The following is an 18,454-nucleotide window of genomic DNA, read 5'->3' as shown; positions in this document are numbered from 1 at the left end:
TCATTGCACCGATGAGTGCAATTTGCTCATCATCGGTTTAACCGGTGATAGCAAATTGTTTGCGTCTTGATCTTTTCGACTTGGATTTCTTCACGGTTTCTTCAATCTTCGAATCCTTTGGACCAAAGAGCGGAAGCCCCGTAGGGGCGGCCCTTCGGGCCTAGTTACGCCTATCTTCTCTTTGTCATCACTTGAACCTAAAAGCCTGGGAATGTTCATCTTAACGATCTTATTAGTCCAAGTGTTGTGTGTGTCATCAATCGCCAAAACATTATATTGAAATATGGCATGAGAGGCCATTTTCGCTACACATGCGCACTTATCGCGCGCGCTGGCCCGAGCGCCTCCTGCGCCGGGGCTGTGGTGCCGGAGCGTCGGGGTTGGTTTCGGGCGGGAGGAGCTCCAGGTTGTAACTATTGCCGGTTGCCCTGAACTCAAGACTCCCGAACTAGATCACCGTGCCTGCTCGGATTGGGCATGACCCGTCCGCCATCTGGAGAGCAAGCGGGATCGAAAGACGATTTGTCACGCAGCGCCCCCTACCTGGCGCGCCAACTGTCGGTGTCTAGACCCGGCGGCCTAGCACCAACTAGTGATGATGCTGCGCGTCCCTATCTCTAGATGGTTGATGCAAGAAGAAACACAATGACACGGGGTTTATCCTGGTTCCGGCCGATGGGGCCGTACATCCAGCAAGAGGAGTGAGCACTGTATTATCTTGCACTGGGGGTGACTGTAGTAGGGGATACAAGCTTTGGACGAGTGAGGGAGAGAAGCACCCAAGTCTCAGTGTATGCGAGGGAGATGATTGAGGCAAGTGCCAATATGGGGGAGAACGAGGTCGAGAATGTGTGTCTCTGAGAGTTCGCCCCCTTGGGGAGAGGCCCGCCTCCTCCTTTTATAGGTTCAAGGAGGGACGGGTTACATGTATGGAATGTTCTTGGTTTCATCAGCCTCTCCAAGAATCAGGGGGGCACAGTTGGTAGTTCCTATAGCGGAGTACTGTGGGACATGGCGACGGGCATGGTCATCGTCCTTGGAAGTCTTTAGCCACGCTTGGGGTGTGTTCTTGTCTTGTGGCGCTAGCGGACGGCGTGGCGACAGCTGCAGGGCGCGCCGTCCTCTTCGCTTGACTGGGCGCGGCGCCGAGGGGGCTGCTGATGGTGGTATTTGTTCTGGTCAATGACCGTACCGTGTCCGAGAGTTGTTGCCCATGCCTGCCAAGGGTCCTGCAGAGTGGGGAGTACAAAGATTTGGTAGCATAGTAGCGGGTGCAGTGTTGGACATGTCCACACAGCGCCTGGCAAATCTGCACAGCGCCGGGAATGGTGGAACAGTGACCGGAGTTAGTAAACGGGACTCTGGTCGTGTCCACTGTGCGGCGTGGCTGCTGACGCCGTCTGACACCCGCACATGCCGCGGGGTGGTTCCGCAATAAATGCGCTGGTCCCGTCGAGTGGGAGGGTCATAGTCCCAGTCTGCCGAGGGGGGTCTCGAACGAGGCGGAGTTTCCCCTCCTACCGAGGCCCTAAGGAGGGCTCGGCCGAGGGGTCCTCGAACGAGGAGTTCTCCTATTCTTCGAGGGTAAGCCTCTTACCCTCGGGCGAGGCGGAGATGCGATGCACTGCCAGGGGCCTCAGCGGGGAGGCCTCGAGCGAGGCGGAGATCATTCTGCAGCCTGTGAGGCCTTGGACGAGCCGTACTTCGGCGTTGGGCTGTGGGCCAAGCGTGTCCTTGGGCCTTCTGTCACCTAGAGAGGATTTGGGCGTCCAAGTATAGATGATGGCAAGCGCCGGGGTGGGGCCTTGTGCACCTGGAGAGGATTTGGGCATCCAAGCATAGATGATGGCACTGCACCCGGGGGCTTTTGGTCTGGTTGATTAATTGTGTTTTGCGTTTTTGAAGGCGTTTTAATCCCTATGTTGGGGTGCCCCATATTATGGTACCTGTTGGAGAGAGAGAGTGGGGGGAGAGGTTAAGTTTGGAGAGAGACCCGGATATGTAGAAAATAAAACAGATGAGTGGGGGTTTGTCAGCACACCAAACAATGACACTTGGATCCGGGCACCTAAGGGTCTGTTTAGTTCGTGAAATTTTTTGGATTTGGCTAATATATCATTTTTGTTGTTATTTGATAATTAATATCCAATCATGGTCTAATTAGCCTTAAAAGATTCGTCTCGTCATTTACAATTGAACTGTATAATTAGTTATTTTTTCAACTACATTTAATGTTTCATGCATGTGTTTGAAAATTCGATGTGATGGGTACAGTAGGAAAATTTTTGGGAACTAAACCGGGCCTAAATTGGCCGCAAATGAACCCCGATTGCAGCATCAACACTAGAACTGATCTGAGCAGTCTGATGATGATCTAACGCTCCAGTACGTTGACATACACTTGTACAAAATCTAAATCACCTTAGAGCAACTCCAACAATTTGATTTTTCCCTATCCCCTTTCCACTTTTTCTCAATATAGGGAATTGATGGTGAAAAAACCCACTCCAACAAATTGATTTTCCATCTCCCTTTCCCCTTTATTTTTTCTCAATCCCCAATATTATATCTTCAATCCCCAATAGAAAGGGAACAAAACTATCCTCCCTTTTCTGTCCCGACAGGACTCCCGCCGTCGCCTCCCGGGCGCCGCCAGGGCCGCGCCGCCCGGCACCACCGCGCCCACCGCCGCCAGGGCCGTGCCCGCCGCCGCCGCCCCCGCCTCCTGATGGCCGCCGACGAGCACAGCTACCAGCAGCGGCCCGCCTCAAGCCTCCGCCCTCCTCGTCCCCTTCCATCCTTGCTTCACTGGAGGCCGCCGCCCATGGAGGCCGCAGGGGCAGTGCGCTGGCCCGACCTCTCCCAGGTCGCGGCCATGGGCATGGTCCCCATGGAGGGGTGGCTGGCCGCGCCGCCCATGGGCATGCCCTCCATGGAGGGGTCGCCGTCCATGCCGCCGACGGGCATGCCCCCCATGGGCGCAGCGCACCTTCTTGGGCCAAGGGCACCGTGGGCGGTCGCTCCACCTACTGCTGCGACAAGCTTGATGCCCCCAAGGCCGAACGCCCCACGACAGCCCAAGAAACCTACCACCGGCTTGGCAAAAGCAGCGAGGAAGAAGCCGGGCCCGAAGAAGAAGATGCCTTCTTCAACTCTGGTAGCCTCTGCTTCAACGCCGACAACAAATTCTTCAGCGTCGGCAAGCATCGCAGCTCCCAATTGTGGCACCGAGGAAGACACCCATGTTACCAACAATGTGTTTGATGGGATGTCTGCAAGGTATGATATATCAGATGCGTTCTCATTTCTTGCATATAAAAGAGTACCCTGATTTTGGCTACCTGTTACCATCATTTAAGTTCAGTATTCAGTATTCAGTCGTTGCAAATGATTTTTGTTCTGAATTCAAGTGAGGTTTCATGTTCACTGAATCATTCAGTATTCAGTGTATATCTGATATACACTGAGAAGGCAGTCGGCTTTTGAGGAGCATGAGACTGTCATATTCATCCAAGTCATCCAGTTTCAGGTATTCAGCTGCAGTTCCTATAGCAGCAGATGCCATGTCCACTACTGATTGCATCCGAGTCGTCAGTAGGACTCTGCTTCCTTTCTTGCAGACTTTTAGAGGATCGACCAATGTTTGCCATTTTTCAACACTGCTATCTTCCCAGACATTATCTAGGATTAGCAAAACCTTTCTATATCTGAGAGTTTCTATAAGAGACTTCTGCAGAAGGAACATGCTAGAGTATGCAGTCTGCTAGATATGCATGGTCAGGAGATGGTCTACCACCATCTAATCCAGTGCATAAGCAGTTTCTAGAGTATGCAGGCACTCTATAGGAACCCATAGTAGCTGCTACTATGGGTTCGCAAGAATAACTTTTACCATTGCTTCTATGTTAAAATCAACAGACACAGGCACCCACAACATAACTTTTACCAATGCTAGAGTTCCTATTTTTTTTTCCTCACAAAAATACTAGATTCTTCGGTCCAGCTTGATACCTATAGAGTGCCATATTTAATTCTCTGGTGGATGCCATATATTCTTATCATTGACAAGGTTGATCTAAGGAGCAATGATAGTTTAGACACTGTATATACTATATATGATGAATTTGTTTGAATGTGCAGTGCCCAATCTTTTTCTAATATGATGGATGACAGTGTTGAAGTAGAAAATATCTCTCTCTTCCAACCATTGCCAAGTGCTGATGAGGAGCATGATGAAGACGACACTTTGATCAGTCCAACAAGGAAAAGAGGACAAAGGGCTGCCAATTATTCATCAGACGAAGATGTTGCCTTGATCAGGGCATGGGAGTCCGTATCCCTTGATGCCATTGCAGGAGTTGATCAAAGTAGTAGCACCTTTTGGAGCCGCATCTCAGAGCACTTTCACGGTAATGGCAATACAACAACGACTAGAACAATCGGCTCGCTCCAACATCGTTGGTCTACAATCCAAGAATGTTGTAACAAATGGAAGTCATGTCTTGCTCAAGTTGCATGCCAACATCCAAGTGGAGTCCCACTTCAAGAGCAAGTTAGTACATTGTTCATGTTGTTCAAAACTTCTTTGCTCATTTTGTTCATTTGATCATGACATTTTGCTCATTTTTGCTTTGATAGGCCAACCTCGCCCAGGAGAGGTACAAGGCCATGGATCAACAGAAGCATAGGCCCTTTACCATGCAACATTGCTGGACATTGCTGCAAAACAATCAAAAGTGGATAGACAGGGAGTTTGAATGCCCATCAAAGAGGCCAAGGTCCAACTGTTCATCTTCAGCAGATATCGAAGCCCATGAGGAGGATGAAGGAATTGACGAAATGAGCAAGAGGCCTGCAGGGAGGAAGAAGGAGAAAGAGAGGTCGAAGAAAGATGCCAGTGGCTACAAGGAGGCGATACAAAAGATGATCGAATCAAAGGAGAGGCTTGCAATTGACAAGGACTCAAGGTGGACGGATATCAAGGCCATTGAGGAGCGCAAAATTGCAATTGAAGAGCGCAAAGCAGCTGCGGAAGAGCGCAAGGCAGCAAATGAGGAAGAGAGACTAAGGCTCAAGGGTGAGAAGGCACGGGCTCAAGCGGCTGCGGAAGAGCGCAAAGCAGCTGCAAAGAAGAAGGACGAGGACCAAAAAATCATGTTCATGGACATGAGTGCTCTTGATGACACACAGAGGGCATATGTCGAGGCCATGCGTGCTAAAATTGTAGCTGAAATACTAGGAGGCAGTGGAGGTGGGAGTGTCTAGTGCTAAAATTCTAGCTGAAATACATAGTATTATCTGAATATATCTGTTGGTGTCTAGTGTTTATGAGAATGATGATGCAAGATTGTGTTCCAAATATACATGTTGCTTTCTGATGCAATGTCATTGGTTTCTGAAATGGCATATTGCTTTCTGATGCAGAAATAGTACTGTTGCGAAATGAATTTTGTTTTTAAAAAATAATGAAATTGCTGTTTTATTTGTAAGTGTCCCAATGTTTTGTTTTTGTAATTGGGGCAGGCATTCTGGTATACCAGCCTGATGATTATGATGTTGCATTAAGAATGGAGATCAGAATGCACTACTGCCTTCTTGGCCATGCAGCTGCTAGTGCTACTACTGCCTTCTTGGCCCTCAGCTCTTTCTGCCTGTCTCTCTTGCTGCTGCTGGTGGCTGGCTGCTGGCCAAGTGAGCTGCCTTCTTTTTTTTTCTGAAGCACAAGCTTTTTTCCACTGAAACTTTTGTAATTTCTTTGCTGATGTTGTACAATGATCCACTGAAACTTTTCTGAAACTCACAGTTAATGCAATATATATATGCCGCCCATTCAACAGAAGCTGCTCAGAAAATGCATATCCATATAGTTCAGAAAATGCATATCCATATAGTTCAGAAACTTGCACATTAATGCAATTAAAATATCCTGCTCAGTTCTAAATCAGAAGAAACAGCAAAATGGCATCTTTTTACAAGGGGACAACAATACAGAGCATTACAGATTACAAAATACTGTAATTATTATAACATTACAGAATACAAGGGGACAACATGTAATTTTCATAGCTCATTTCATCCCCTACAGTAATTTTCATTGCCCATGTAGTTGCCACAAATGCTCAACAAGGTCATCACGAAGCTGGCTATGTGCCACGGGGTCTTCGATCTTTCGATGCATTTCTAGAAAATTGTAGATTCGGTCTTCATCTTGTTCGGGTTCCACAGGTGTTCCCACATGATCATACACAAAATCTTCAGGTTGATCCCTTTCATCCTCTATTATCATGTTGTGCATGATGACACATGCTGTCATGATATGCCACAAGGTCGTCTGGTCCCAAAATCGAGCAGGGCCTCGGACAATTGCAAACCGAGACTGCAACACCCCAAAAGCTCTCTCAACATTCTTCCTCTCAGCTTCTTGAACCTTTGCAAAGTGTGCTGTCTTGTTACTGCTTGGGTTTCTAACTGTCTTGACAAAGGTGGACCATGAGGGATAAATGCCATCTGCGAGATAGTAGCCCATAGTGTAATCATGGCCATTGACTTGAAAGTTCACAGGTGGAGCCTTCCCAGCAGCAAGCCTTGCAAACAGAGGAGATCTGTGTAGGACATTGATGTCATTGTGAGAACCAGGCATCCCAAAGTATGCATGCCAAATCCACAGATCACGTGATGCGACTGCTTCCAAAATGATTGTAGGATCATGGCAATGCCTGGTGAATTGCCCATGCCATGCTGTTGGACAATTCTTCCACTGCCAGTGCATGCAATCTATGCATCCAAGCATCCCAGGGAAGCCTCTAGCTGCACCCATTTGCATAAGTCTTGCTGTGTCCTCCTCATTTGGTGCTCGCAGGTATTGCTACCCAAAAACCTCAACCACAGCTTTGACAAACTCCCTTAGGCTTTCAATTATGGTGCTCTCTGCGATGTAAAGCGCCTCATCAAGAGAATCAGCAGGAACCCCATAAGTAAGCATGCGCAATGCTGTAGTGATCTTCTTCAAAGCACTGTGGCCAAGGTCCCCGGCTGCATTCCTCCTCTGCTGAAAATATGGACAATGTGCTTCTACAGCACCTGCAATGCGCAAGAACAACTTCTTTGACATTCTAAACCGCCGTCTGAATGTGACTGGTCCAAACACAGGTTCTTCTGCAAAGTAGTCATCAAAGAGTTTTGCATCTCCTTTCTGCTTGTTCCGACGAACCACCTTATGACCTTGCACAGAACCACCATGGTTGGGCTGTTCATTCTTTGCAAGATCAGCGAGCATAATAGCCGCCACATCGTAGTCCTCATCCGATGACGAGTCATCTTCAAGCAACCTCAGAAGCAATGAGTCCATCTGCACAGAACCCACAAAAAAGACTTATTTCATCACAAGAATTACAAAATAAGTTGTCTGGCAAAGAACCATGCAAAGAACCAACAGTGATAAGATTCAAAAAAGGAGCTATTTAACTATTGCTTAAACAAGGATCACAGTGCTGCCCATGCAAGCAAGAAAGTTGCTGATCGACACAAGCTAAAGCTTAAATAATAAAATAAAAGATCTTGCAATGATTTCCTAATCATTTATCACTGTAGCATAAAAATAACATCTCAAATGAAACCATCAGCTTGAATGCAAACCTCGTGTGCTTGGAATTTATCGTTTGTCTTTGCAGAAATTTTGTCGAACACCTAGCTGGCACCTGCTGTGAGTTTGTTGTTTCGTCTCCTCCTTCCAGCTTCCTAACTGCACGGCACCCTAAGATGTTTCCAAAGAATTCACCGCTGCAAAAATGAATCTTGATTTCGCAGCTTGTATTGCGAGTGGGCAAGGCCGCACGCCCCCGGCTGTGCCCCGCCGACGTGTTTGCCAGCTGCTCTGCCTGCTTGCTGCGCGAGAGCGCCACTGCTTGCCGCCGGCCGCTGCGTGGACAGAACCTGGTCTGGTTCTTGGCTCGCGTGCGCCCTCAGTTGCTCTGCCTGCAAGCTGCGCGAGAGCGCCACCGCTTGCCGCCGGCCGCTGCGTGGACCGAATCAGCGCCGCTCCCTTGGCCAAGGACGACTGCTGCTTGCCCTGCTGCGCGCGCTGCAGTGTGCAGGCTCCTGGAAGCTCGCTCAGCGCCTGGCACCGCTGGAGCAGACGAGGGCGCCGGCGGCGGCGACAAGGTAGACAAGGTAGCAGACGATGACAATTTTTTTAGAGCGCAGACTATGACAAGGTGACCCCACATGACAGGAGGGGGGAAAGGGGAAAGGGAAAAATCTAACTGCTGGAACACTTCTCCCCTATATGTTGAAATTGAGAAAAAGGATTTCCCTATATAGGGAGAAAAGGGATAGGGGAAGATCAATTTGTTGGAGTTGCTCTTACACCGAGTAAATCTGTTAATATATTGCGACGGCCGCAAGCCCCTCTCACCTCATCTGCCCCCCGTGCGGCGGCGGCGACGCCTCCACCTGACCTGGCCTGCGGCGACGACTCCTCATCTGTCCCTCTCTGATCGTCGGGTATCGGCCAGATCCGCGGGGGTGCTGTGCTCCGCGGAGGCCCTAGATCGCACCGCGTGCGATGCCGCGCGACTTGTCGAGGTCGCGTTCGCCGCCGCGCCGGCGGCAGCGGTCGCCGTCCCCCGCGCGGTACCGTGGCCGGAGGGGGCGCCGCGATCGAAGCCCAAGCCCCGTCCGTAGCAGATCCCCCTATCGCCCCGCGTATAGGTGACCCCAGCTACCCTCTCGCACCACCACAGAAATCCGGCGACTCTTTTTTTTTATTTAATTTATTTTAGGTTGTACTGTGAAAAAATATGAGGCGATGCTAATCCGCTTATGGAATTTTTATACTGTATAGTTTATTTGGTGGAAATGGGATGTGCGCTTCTGCTTGTAGTTATCGGATCTATCAATTGTTGTATGAGCTAGCTAGTGTGGTAGTATGCTGTGGTATACCATATTTCAATCAATTGTTATTTCTATGAACATGTGCAATGTTGATGATGCATGAGGACGATACAGATTTCTAAGGAAAAAAAATTACTTGCTGCGCAGAGTGAAAATCAGCATATAATGAGCAGATAATGCTTAGATATAGTTATGCCATGTTTTGCTTTACTTGCTTGTATGGACTAACAAGAGTTACTTTCATAAAAAGCATGGAATCCACAAAGATTTTACTCTGTGCTGTATTGCTGTGGAATGCTCCACCCCCAAAGGTTATTGTAACAGTGTCTGAGGTAATACTACCGCCTGCATTTTAGGGCTTCAGGAGCTGGCGGTAATTTCTTGTTTAATGCTGTTGTGCCCCTAGTTTTATCCTCACAGGGCTAATCTTTGTACTGCAGAAGGAGAAGCCCTTCACCTTCCCCAAGAAGGCGCAAGAGCCATTCTCCATCTCCTAGGAGGCGCAAGAGTCTGTCTCCATCACAAAAGCGTTACAGAAGAAGGAGAAGTCCGAGTGTCACTAGCTCTCCAATCACCGCATCTCAAATTTCCCACCTTGGGTTGGCAGAGAATAAGAATGCTACTGATAAGCAAAGGCTAGAAGATGAAAAGAAAAGGTGGGAAGTATCTGCTTTGCTACATAGGCCAGATTATTCCTTCTACAGACCAAACTATTAACTGCTGCACAATTTCTTGTACCTCTTCTTTGATGTTGATAATGAATTTGTACTAATTTAGCTGCTCTTTGCACCAGAGTATAATTCAAGGTCAGCTCTATTTGACAATCTGTCTATCTATTTATCAGAGTTTCAGAGTACATCTGCTGCCGTTTTATTATTGCTTTTTCAAAGTAATAATGAAAAAAATACTTGAGAAAATGGGAATACGAATATTGGATAAGGGTCACTTTGGTTTTAAAGACAACTGCAATTCCAAGTTTTGAATTTGGTAGGAGTTTCTGCTTTGCTAGAAATTTTGGCTTTCAGTGTAGCTAGCTCCAAAGAAATCATCTGTGGTGGACATAATGCATTGTAACTTTCCTGTCAGAAAAGAGCATTGAAAATAAGTTGTTTGTTCTAAAAAATAATGTATTGGATGTAACAAAATAGTTTGTATCTCTGTCCACAAATTTAATCTGTTTCTGAGTAAAATAGTATTTTGCGAATGTACTCGTGTAGTTTGTTTTGAATTTGAGTTTTGGTGTGTCGAATTAGTGTCTGTGTTCAAATAGTTAATCAAAACATTTCTATTTATTCCAGGAAGTTTATTTTTAACATTTTCTTTAACAGTGCTCAATAGAATTTTGTGAAATTAGCTGTCCTACTCATCACCTATGAAATTTGTATTGTTTTTTTTCTAAGCTGAAATCTACAGTAGAACTAATTCTTGATTTTTTTAGTGACTATTATTCGAGCAGAGATAAGTTGCCAGGATTACATCATATGTTGCTTGGAAAGAAATCTTATGATCGCAGCTATTCAGTTACATTTGCTTTTGTTATGTAGTTGAACTATTTTTTTGTAGGAAATAATCTCATCCGTCAGCTTATGTTTATTTGAATGGCATTGGAGTGGCTGCTACATATGTTCGGTTGTGTTTTGGGTATAAAAGTTACTTAGTGATATTTTAGTACAATCTTTAGTGCTCTTTCTTCTTGGCTTCACTTACTATATGATAAAATTCTCTGTAAAGACAATCATCTTAGCTAGGCCATAGTACAATAGTTTGGGAATGTCTAAGTTGGTTGGATCACTGCACTGTAATGATATTTTAGAAGGTTAGTCCAAAAGGCCTGCATTACAACTATCAACTGTGGTGTCATCTCAGTTCACTTCTTCGTGTTCTAAATCTATAATGCAGTGAGATTTAGCTTGTTTCTATTAAATTTATTTAAGCCATAGCGATAACCTGCCATTTCGAAGTGCCGAAAATCATTCTCCTGCTGCAGTTCGATCGACTTACAAGTAGTATTGTCAATTGTGCAATATATTGTATAATTGCTTCGAAGTTTGAACATTCACTTTAATTGGGCATGTAGCATGCAAGAATATGCTTCAGCTGGAATATTGAAATGCCTCGTGATAAGCTCTAAAACTGCCACAAGTTACTTGACATTCTTCTCTACAGGCTTTACCGAAGGAAGCTACTGCTATAGTTCCACTTGTTATATTTGATGATGCAATTGGTGATCCTTTATCTACTGTTGACCAGTTTTGATAATTCATTTTTGGATCTGGAACGTACTAGAGGTATGCCTGAATGCATTAGATTGTAGTCAAAACTATGCTGATGAAAGGCATAGTAGATCATATATAGTGTTAAGATTTTAAATCATGTGGTCTGTTTGGCTGCTTTTATGGCCTTTAAGAGTTTACTAAAAAATCAGCATTGGACATGCCCTTCCCTAGTTCATTTGACTAACTTGTTATATAACCTGCAGGCGACAAAAAGAAGTTGAACTGAGACTATTAGAGGAGGAAACGTTAAAAAGAGTTGAGCAAGCTATTAGGAAAAAAGTTGAGGAGAGTTTGAATCGTGAGGAAATTAAGCAAGAAATACAACGACGAATTGAGGAAGGGCGAAAAAGGATATATGAAGAGGTAGCGATCCAGATTGAGAAAAAAAAGGAGGCAGCTTTAAATGAAGCCATGCAGAAAGCGGTAGGCAAACTTTAGCCATCTCTTTCTCTCTAGCTTTCTTTATGTTATGGTGAATAAATTTGGTGGAAAAAAAGTTACTTCGCCATTTTGTTTTGATCAGTACATGGAACTTCAAATAGTCTTGTTATGTTCCTGCTGCTAGATTACTATTTTCTTGTTGCAACAGAATGCAGAGACCCAGCCAAGGGCATGTTTTCACTGGGGTTTTGTGAATGCAGGAACGAGAAAAGCAGGAGCGGGAGGAGCAAGAGAAGAAGCTTGAAGAACAACGAAAGAAAGCTGAAGAAGCATTGATGAAACAAGCGATGGAACAGCAGCAGAAAGAGCTAGAGCGGTATCAGGAACTGGAGAGGCTTCAGAAAGAAAGGGAGGAGGTCATGAAGCGGAAACAGATGGAGGAAGAGCAGCAGAGGCAGAACCAGATGAAGCTGCTGGGCAAGAACAAGTCGCGGCCAAAACTGTCGTTTGCTCTTGGAATGAAGTAGCATCTGGCTCACCGGAGTGAAACTTAGCATTTTAATTTATCTGTAACCGCATCTGTCTATGAAAGCGCCCATGTGTTCCGCAGACAATTGCAATGTGTTGATTGATCTTGCTCCGCTGTGTGAGGTGTGCGTCTCAATACTGTCGTGGTGCATCATATTCTTCAGCCACTCCATTTCTGTTTGGTTGAATGTTGCGTAGGGACAAAACTGCCTCCATACACTGACTGATGATTTTGAATTGCTTGAAATGCAAAAGATTTGGCAGGGCTTCATACCCTCCACAGTGGAAGCCGTTTCCAGCTTCATAGGTAGCTTTATACATCGAGCTGTTCTAAAATCACCACTTTGGCAGGGCTTCATACCCTCCACAGTGGAAGCTGTTTCTGGCTTCATGGGTGGCTTTATACATCAAGCTGTTCTAAAATCACCTCTTTGGCAAGCTTTTAGGTGAAGCCGGTTTTGAAGTCCTGCCGAAGAGGCCCTTACCTTGGCTGACGAAATGCCTTCATGCCAGTGTCTTGATTTGTGCAAAACAGCTGAAGCTGGAGGCGGCAAAAGCCCTCCCAAATAAGCTCTTAGCGAATCAAGAACAAACTCAAACTACATCAACTCCACCTTAACCAGGAATCCAACGTATAGACATTTTAACCCCATGTTCTCACTATTTCCTTAATGAATCAAAAGCAAACTCTTTGCTTTTTAACCCCATATTCTCACTATTTCCTTAGTGAATAAAAAAAACTGTTTGCTCACCACTGTCGGGTATAAATACTACGGATACCCAAGGATGAGGGATTAGCCGATAAACCACTCGGTTAGGCCAAAAGACAGTCGTGGCCAACCAGGCGGCCCGACCTCCCCGGGGGACTCTGCCTCGCCCATCTCACCCGACCAGTGAACGAGCGAGGGAAACATGCCCGACCTACGGAAAGGCCCACCATGGCCCGCGCCGCATGAAGACTGACAGTGGCGTGGATGGACAAGCGTGGATGGACAAGCGATGAGACTTGTCCTACTGCAGCGAAAAGTGGAACGCCCCTCCCCATCATGGCCTGCGACGGTATAGGCCACAGGGTAGGGCGTGCTGCACCTTAATGGAGGCGCATCCACATTCTCCGCTCCGCAGACTGCACGACATGATGGACCCGGCCGCATAGGAGGAGGACGGCGATGAAGGTCCCAGGAGGGCCCATGACGACAAGAGCAATAGAAGACACGGGACTCTCTCTCTCTCTCCCTCTCTCTCTCTTGTACTCCATTCCCTCCCCTGTCATATAAAAGGAGAGAGAACGCCCCCCTGCATAGGGGATCGAACCCAAGAGACTGGGAGACTCTCTCACACACACATATAGGGGCACAGATTCTCCTCTCTAGAAGAGGCACCACCGGAGCTCCGATCACCTCTCGCCAGCGGCTGCCCCGACCAGACAACGGCTTAGTTGTCCCACACTCTCTCACACCAGAGACTTGGGATGCTCGTCCTTCTCTCGACCATTTGTTCACCCCTACTGCAAACCAGTGCAAGATACATGAGAAGCACGAACTGGACGTAGCGTATTACTCTTCCGAGCGTCCCGAACCAGTATAAATTCTTATGTCTTCTCACACTACCATCCGCCCCTAACCACACAATCCACGAGAATCACTAGCCAGTGGTAAAAAACACCAACAGTTGGCGCGCCAGGTAGGAAATTTTTGTGCTTTTTCATTTTTTCACCAAGTGGCAGATGGTCATCAACGCCGAGAATGGGTCCCGGGTGCGCTCGTGCGCTTCGGTGACCTACGCTTCATCGTCAACCTACAGGGCGGTCTGGAGCCCGTCTGCTCTCCTAACAGCTCCAATGACATCGCCTGCTCTGACTCCATTGTCGACTCCCTACTTGAACTGCCGCTGGACGCGCCAAGGGCCGACACCCCCATGCGCGCCCAACATCCCACCATCAACTGTGGGAGTGTGGAACAGCAGCTCGGCGTGTTCCTGGGTGATCAGCTGACCCAGGACAACCTACACCGTGTCTTCTTCTCCATCGGCAATGTCATGTTGCAACTCTCTGGAGGAGAACCGATCTCCCTAGAGCTTCTCTCTGGGCGCGCCCCTGTGGCGCTCCCCATTGGCATGTGCAATGCCGCGAAGGACACGCAGCGTCTTGCCATGCTGCACATGAGCCTCGAGCGAACGAACATCGAGTTCGTTGGCATGGAGGGCTACATGTCTGAATCCATGCACAACCTCCTTGCAGAGGCATCAGAGAGTCTCTCGGACTCCGGCTCCAATGAGGTAGGCCACCACCCGTTGCACGAGTACCTCATGGAGAACTTGCCCGACGGACACGTGAACGATGGCAACGGGGGGGCCACTCCTCTGGCCAGCCCCGACAACAATGACGGGATGGGGGGGGGGAGCGCTCCATCGCGGCCGCGGTCCGACCTGCTGCGAGACCAGCAGAGGGAGATTGACGAGGCCTGGCATTAGCTGGAGTGGGAGCGCGCCGAGATCGAACATGAGCTCGCCAACCAGGGGAGCGGCATGCCCGCGTGCCCTCACACCCAGGAGGCGGGTCAACACACCACTGTGGAATTCTTTATGATCATCAGAGGCCCGACGGCCTACAAGTCCAAGCACAAGCGGAAGCTCACGCGCTGCGAGATCTGCACCGCCAAGCCAGCTATGCCCTTGTTCCTTTGGTGGTCGAACTCGGCCATCACCTAGGACCGCTCTGACCATCCGGAGCACTTCCCTCGACCAGGAAGGTTTCCTCTTTTGGTCGATCCGATCGTTGGCATGAAGCGCCTCACCAAAGTACTGATGGATGGGGGAAACATCCTCAACATCATGTAATCCGAGACCCTAAACGCCATGGGAATCGATTGATCACGCATCTGACCATGTAGAGTTCCGTTCCACGGCATCGTGTCATGGAAACAGACGGTGCCGATCGGGCAGATCGACTTGCCCATCACCTTTGGAGATCGCTCCAATTTCAGGACGAAGACGCTGACCTTCGAGGTGGTGGATTTCTGTGGAGCGTACCACGCAATCTTGGGGCACCTTGCTATGCCAAGTTCATGGCCATCCCCAACTACACTTACCTCGAGCTCAAGATGCCAGGGCCCTAGGGGCTGATCACCGTTAGCACCTCATTCCAGCGCGCGTACCTGTGCGATGTGGAGAGTTACGAGTGCGCGGTGGCGGCCATAGCTTCTGAAGAGCTGGCTGACAACCGACAGGAGGTCGTCGAGGATGCTATCGACTCCAAGTGCTCCTCTGATTCCTTCGAAATGACGGAGGATGTCAAGAAAGTCTGCGTTGACCCCGATGGGTCCAAGGAAAAGACGATGCGCATTAGCATCTTGCTCTTTGATAAATAAGAAAGCGCGCTCGTCGACTTCCTCCACGCCAATAGAGATAACTTTGCGTGGAAGCCTTCGGACATGCCAGGCATCCTGAGGGAAGTCATTGAGCACTCTCTGAACATTAAGCAGACCTCCAGGCCAGAGAAACAACGACTATGCTGCTTCGACGAGGAGAAGCCTAGATACATAGGCGAGGAGATCGCGAAACTCCTCATGACCAATTTAATCATGGAAGTCTACCACCCCGAGCAGCTGGCGAATCCCATTCTTGTGCGGAAAAAGAATGGGAAATGGAGGATGTGTGTCGACTACACGAGTCTCAACAAAGCATGCCCAAAGGATTCGTTCTCTTTGCCATTCATAGACCAAGTGGTCGACTCTGCGTCTGGGTGCAAAACCCTCTGCTTCCTCGATGCGTATTCCAGTTATCACCAGATCGCCATGATGGAGTCTGACTGATGAGGACATCTACACCAACGATACATCCACACCGCCGCCACCGCCGCTTGGACCTATTACTCGTGCTCATGCTCGTGCCCGTCAACTCAATCATCAAGTAAGTTCATTTTTAACCTCTTGTCCAATATATTTAGACAATGGAAATGCACATACTCTTGTTTTTCTTAGGACTGATGGAGAGAATAAGAAGGGGAGTGGCTTGGCGTGGACTGGTTTCGGACAGCAGGACAACACCAACTTGTAACATTGCCCACGACTTCATCCGGACTCCGTTTGGGGCGTTCAAGTACTTCACGGAAAGCTTATGAAGTCTACTTTCAAATGGATACAGCCACATGATGATATCTGCTCGGAGTTGGGTGAAGTCATCATTTCTTCATGAAAGGCCGTTCTGCCCATGGAGCTGCGACACCCGTTTTGGCCCAATGGGCCGTGTATCTAGTTGAGCCCACTATGGGCGCGTCCTAGGGTTTGGAGGTCACCCCCTCCCAGTATTTGTACCCCCCAGCTGTCACCATGGAGGGGTGGGTTTTGTTTTCACGAACTAGCACTTGCTACTTCTCCTGGAGCGCGCGTGCTGATCTAGTCGCCCATCTCCTTGTACTCAGAACCCCACTTTCGTTCAATCCAAGCTGAGTTCTTGCGAGTTCTTCAATTTGCTTGCAAGTTCAAGGTTGTTCTTGGTACAGCAAGAACAACACAAATCATAGGCAGTGTAACTGTCGCTAAGACGTAGCGCAGCCCTTGTGGTGTTGTAGTCGGGCAGCACAATGTCGATCCTCCTCAAATCGAGTTATCCCCCACTCTCATCGAAAGATCGAGAACATACCCCAGTGGATTCTATCATGTGGTAATTAGAGCAAGGTATTTCGGTGAGAAATTTTACCCATCCATTACCTATAGTCCAAAAAGATCCACAAAAACAAGTTAGATTAGAAAATCGCAACAACAAGTTTGAGCCTTTGCTGTTATACCTTGTTCTTTGCTTGTTGAGTTTTCAGTTGCATTGTTTGGACTAGTTGCTGGTTCTTGGTGGTTTAATCTTTAGAGTTTTGAGTTCTGGTAATGCTTTAGTCACCACGAAATCCACTAAATCCTTTCATTTTTCCGCTGTCGTTTCTGCCACCACGAATCCATCTTCTCAGATCTAAGCATTGGAAGAAAACAGTCCTATATCTTGTGTTGCATGTCCGATTCAAGTGTTTAAATACAATCTGGAAAGCTTATCTTGTGTTCTTTCCAACGGATCTAACCTTGCTCCCAAATTCCTTCTTAGCGCTTGGCAGTAGCGCTTGAGATTCGCGACCAGTTGTCTGAAACTCGAGATGTTGATCTGATTTCGAAGGAGCTATGTGAAGTAATACCTTTGTTTGGGTTGTTGCGATACTGAAAAAAGGGAGTTTTACCCCCTAAAAAAGAGGAAAGAAAGAAAGAAAGAAAGAAAGAGAAAAAAACAAAAAAAAAGAGAAAACAAAAGAGAAGGGGGTAAAAGTTGTTGGTTCTTTGCATTTCATTGCTGCTTTCATGTGTGACAACGCTTGTGTTAGGCTCACGTCTCTAACTTGATTTACCCCAAGGACCAACATAGGACCATCAGTGAATGATTATTCATTTTGCTTTGACTAATGTGGTTCTAGCTGTACCTTGATTTGTTTCCTTTGCAGCCACCTATAGCTCCATAGATTATCTACTACATCACAAGGTTGTGCTTGTGTAACCATTTGTTTTGTTCTTGCTGACCGCCAACCCTCCTGTTCAGCAAGTTCAGAATTGGTAAGAACTTGTGTAACAGGTTGAGGAGAGAGGGTCTCAAATTAAGCACCTCTAGTTGTAGGGAATTTGTTCTACTTCACTTGTTCCTGTTTGCTCTTGTGCTTTTACCATGGCAGGTTCGGGGGAAGAAGACGACGATGGTGGAGGTCCGCTTACACCTCGCACCAAAGGCATCATGCAGCATTTTAAGAAACAAGTGAGGGAGTACACCGGAAGAATTGATATTGACTTGCAGGTGCTTAATTAAAAGATTGGTGTACTAGAGAGTGGACAGATTTCCACCAACAGCAAGATTGCAAGGTTGGAGGCATCGGTTGGTCATGTCGACAAGAGTCTTGCTGCCCTTTTGAGGTGCTTTGATGAACTCCATGCTAGGACTACTAATCAGCATAGAGGAGGTGGCCAGGAGGATGAGGACAACGCAGAAAATTCCGGTGCTGATTATGCTGCTGACACCGAAGTTGAAGATCGAGATCAGCAACGTCTACGCCATAACCATCGAGGTATGGGTGGACAGCTGCCACGTGAGGTACACAACAATGACAATGCTTTTAGTAAGATAAAATTTAAGATACCCTCCTTTGATGGTAAATATGATCCTGATGCTTATCTTACTTGGAAGATGGCTGTTGAACAAAAGTTTACTTGTCATGATTTTCCTGAAAATGCATGTGTTAGAGCTGCAACTAGTGAGTTCCCTGATTTTGCTTCTGTTTGGTGGATAGAGCATGGCAAGAAAAATCCTAATAATATGCCACAAACTTTGGATGCTTTGAAACGGGTCATGAGGGC

The 18,454-nt window shown here is 47.4% G+C and overlaps 1 protein-coding gene across 1 annotated transcript; it reads left to right on the top strand.

Annotated features, from left to right (window-relative positions):
• The first annotated feature begins 8,375 nt into the window (after positions 1-8,375).
• On the top strand, positions 8,376-12,365 carry LOC120671991 (uncharacterized protein At1g10890-like). Its single transcript, XM_039952274.1, has 4 exons — positions 8,376-8,709; positions 9,333-9,548; positions 11,372-11,591; positions 11,810-12,365. The coding sequence occupies exons 1-4, from the start codon at positions 8,564-8,566 to the stop codon at positions 12,074-12,076; spliced, it is 849 nt and encodes a 282-aa protein (XP_039808208.1). The 5' UTR covers positions 8,376-8,563; the 3' UTR covers positions 12,077-12,365.
• The last annotated feature ends 6,089 nt before the right edge of the window (positions 12,366-18,454 follow it).

This window comes from Panicum virgatum, chromosome 5N, assembly GCF_016808335.1.
Source record: "Panicum virgatum strain AP13 chromosome 5N, P.virgatum_v5, whole genome shotgun sequence".
NCBI lineage: Eukaryota > Viridiplantae > Streptophyta > Magnoliopsida > Poales > Poaceae > Panicum > Panicum virgatum.
This window is presented reverse-complemented; position numbering and strand designations above follow the sequence as displayed.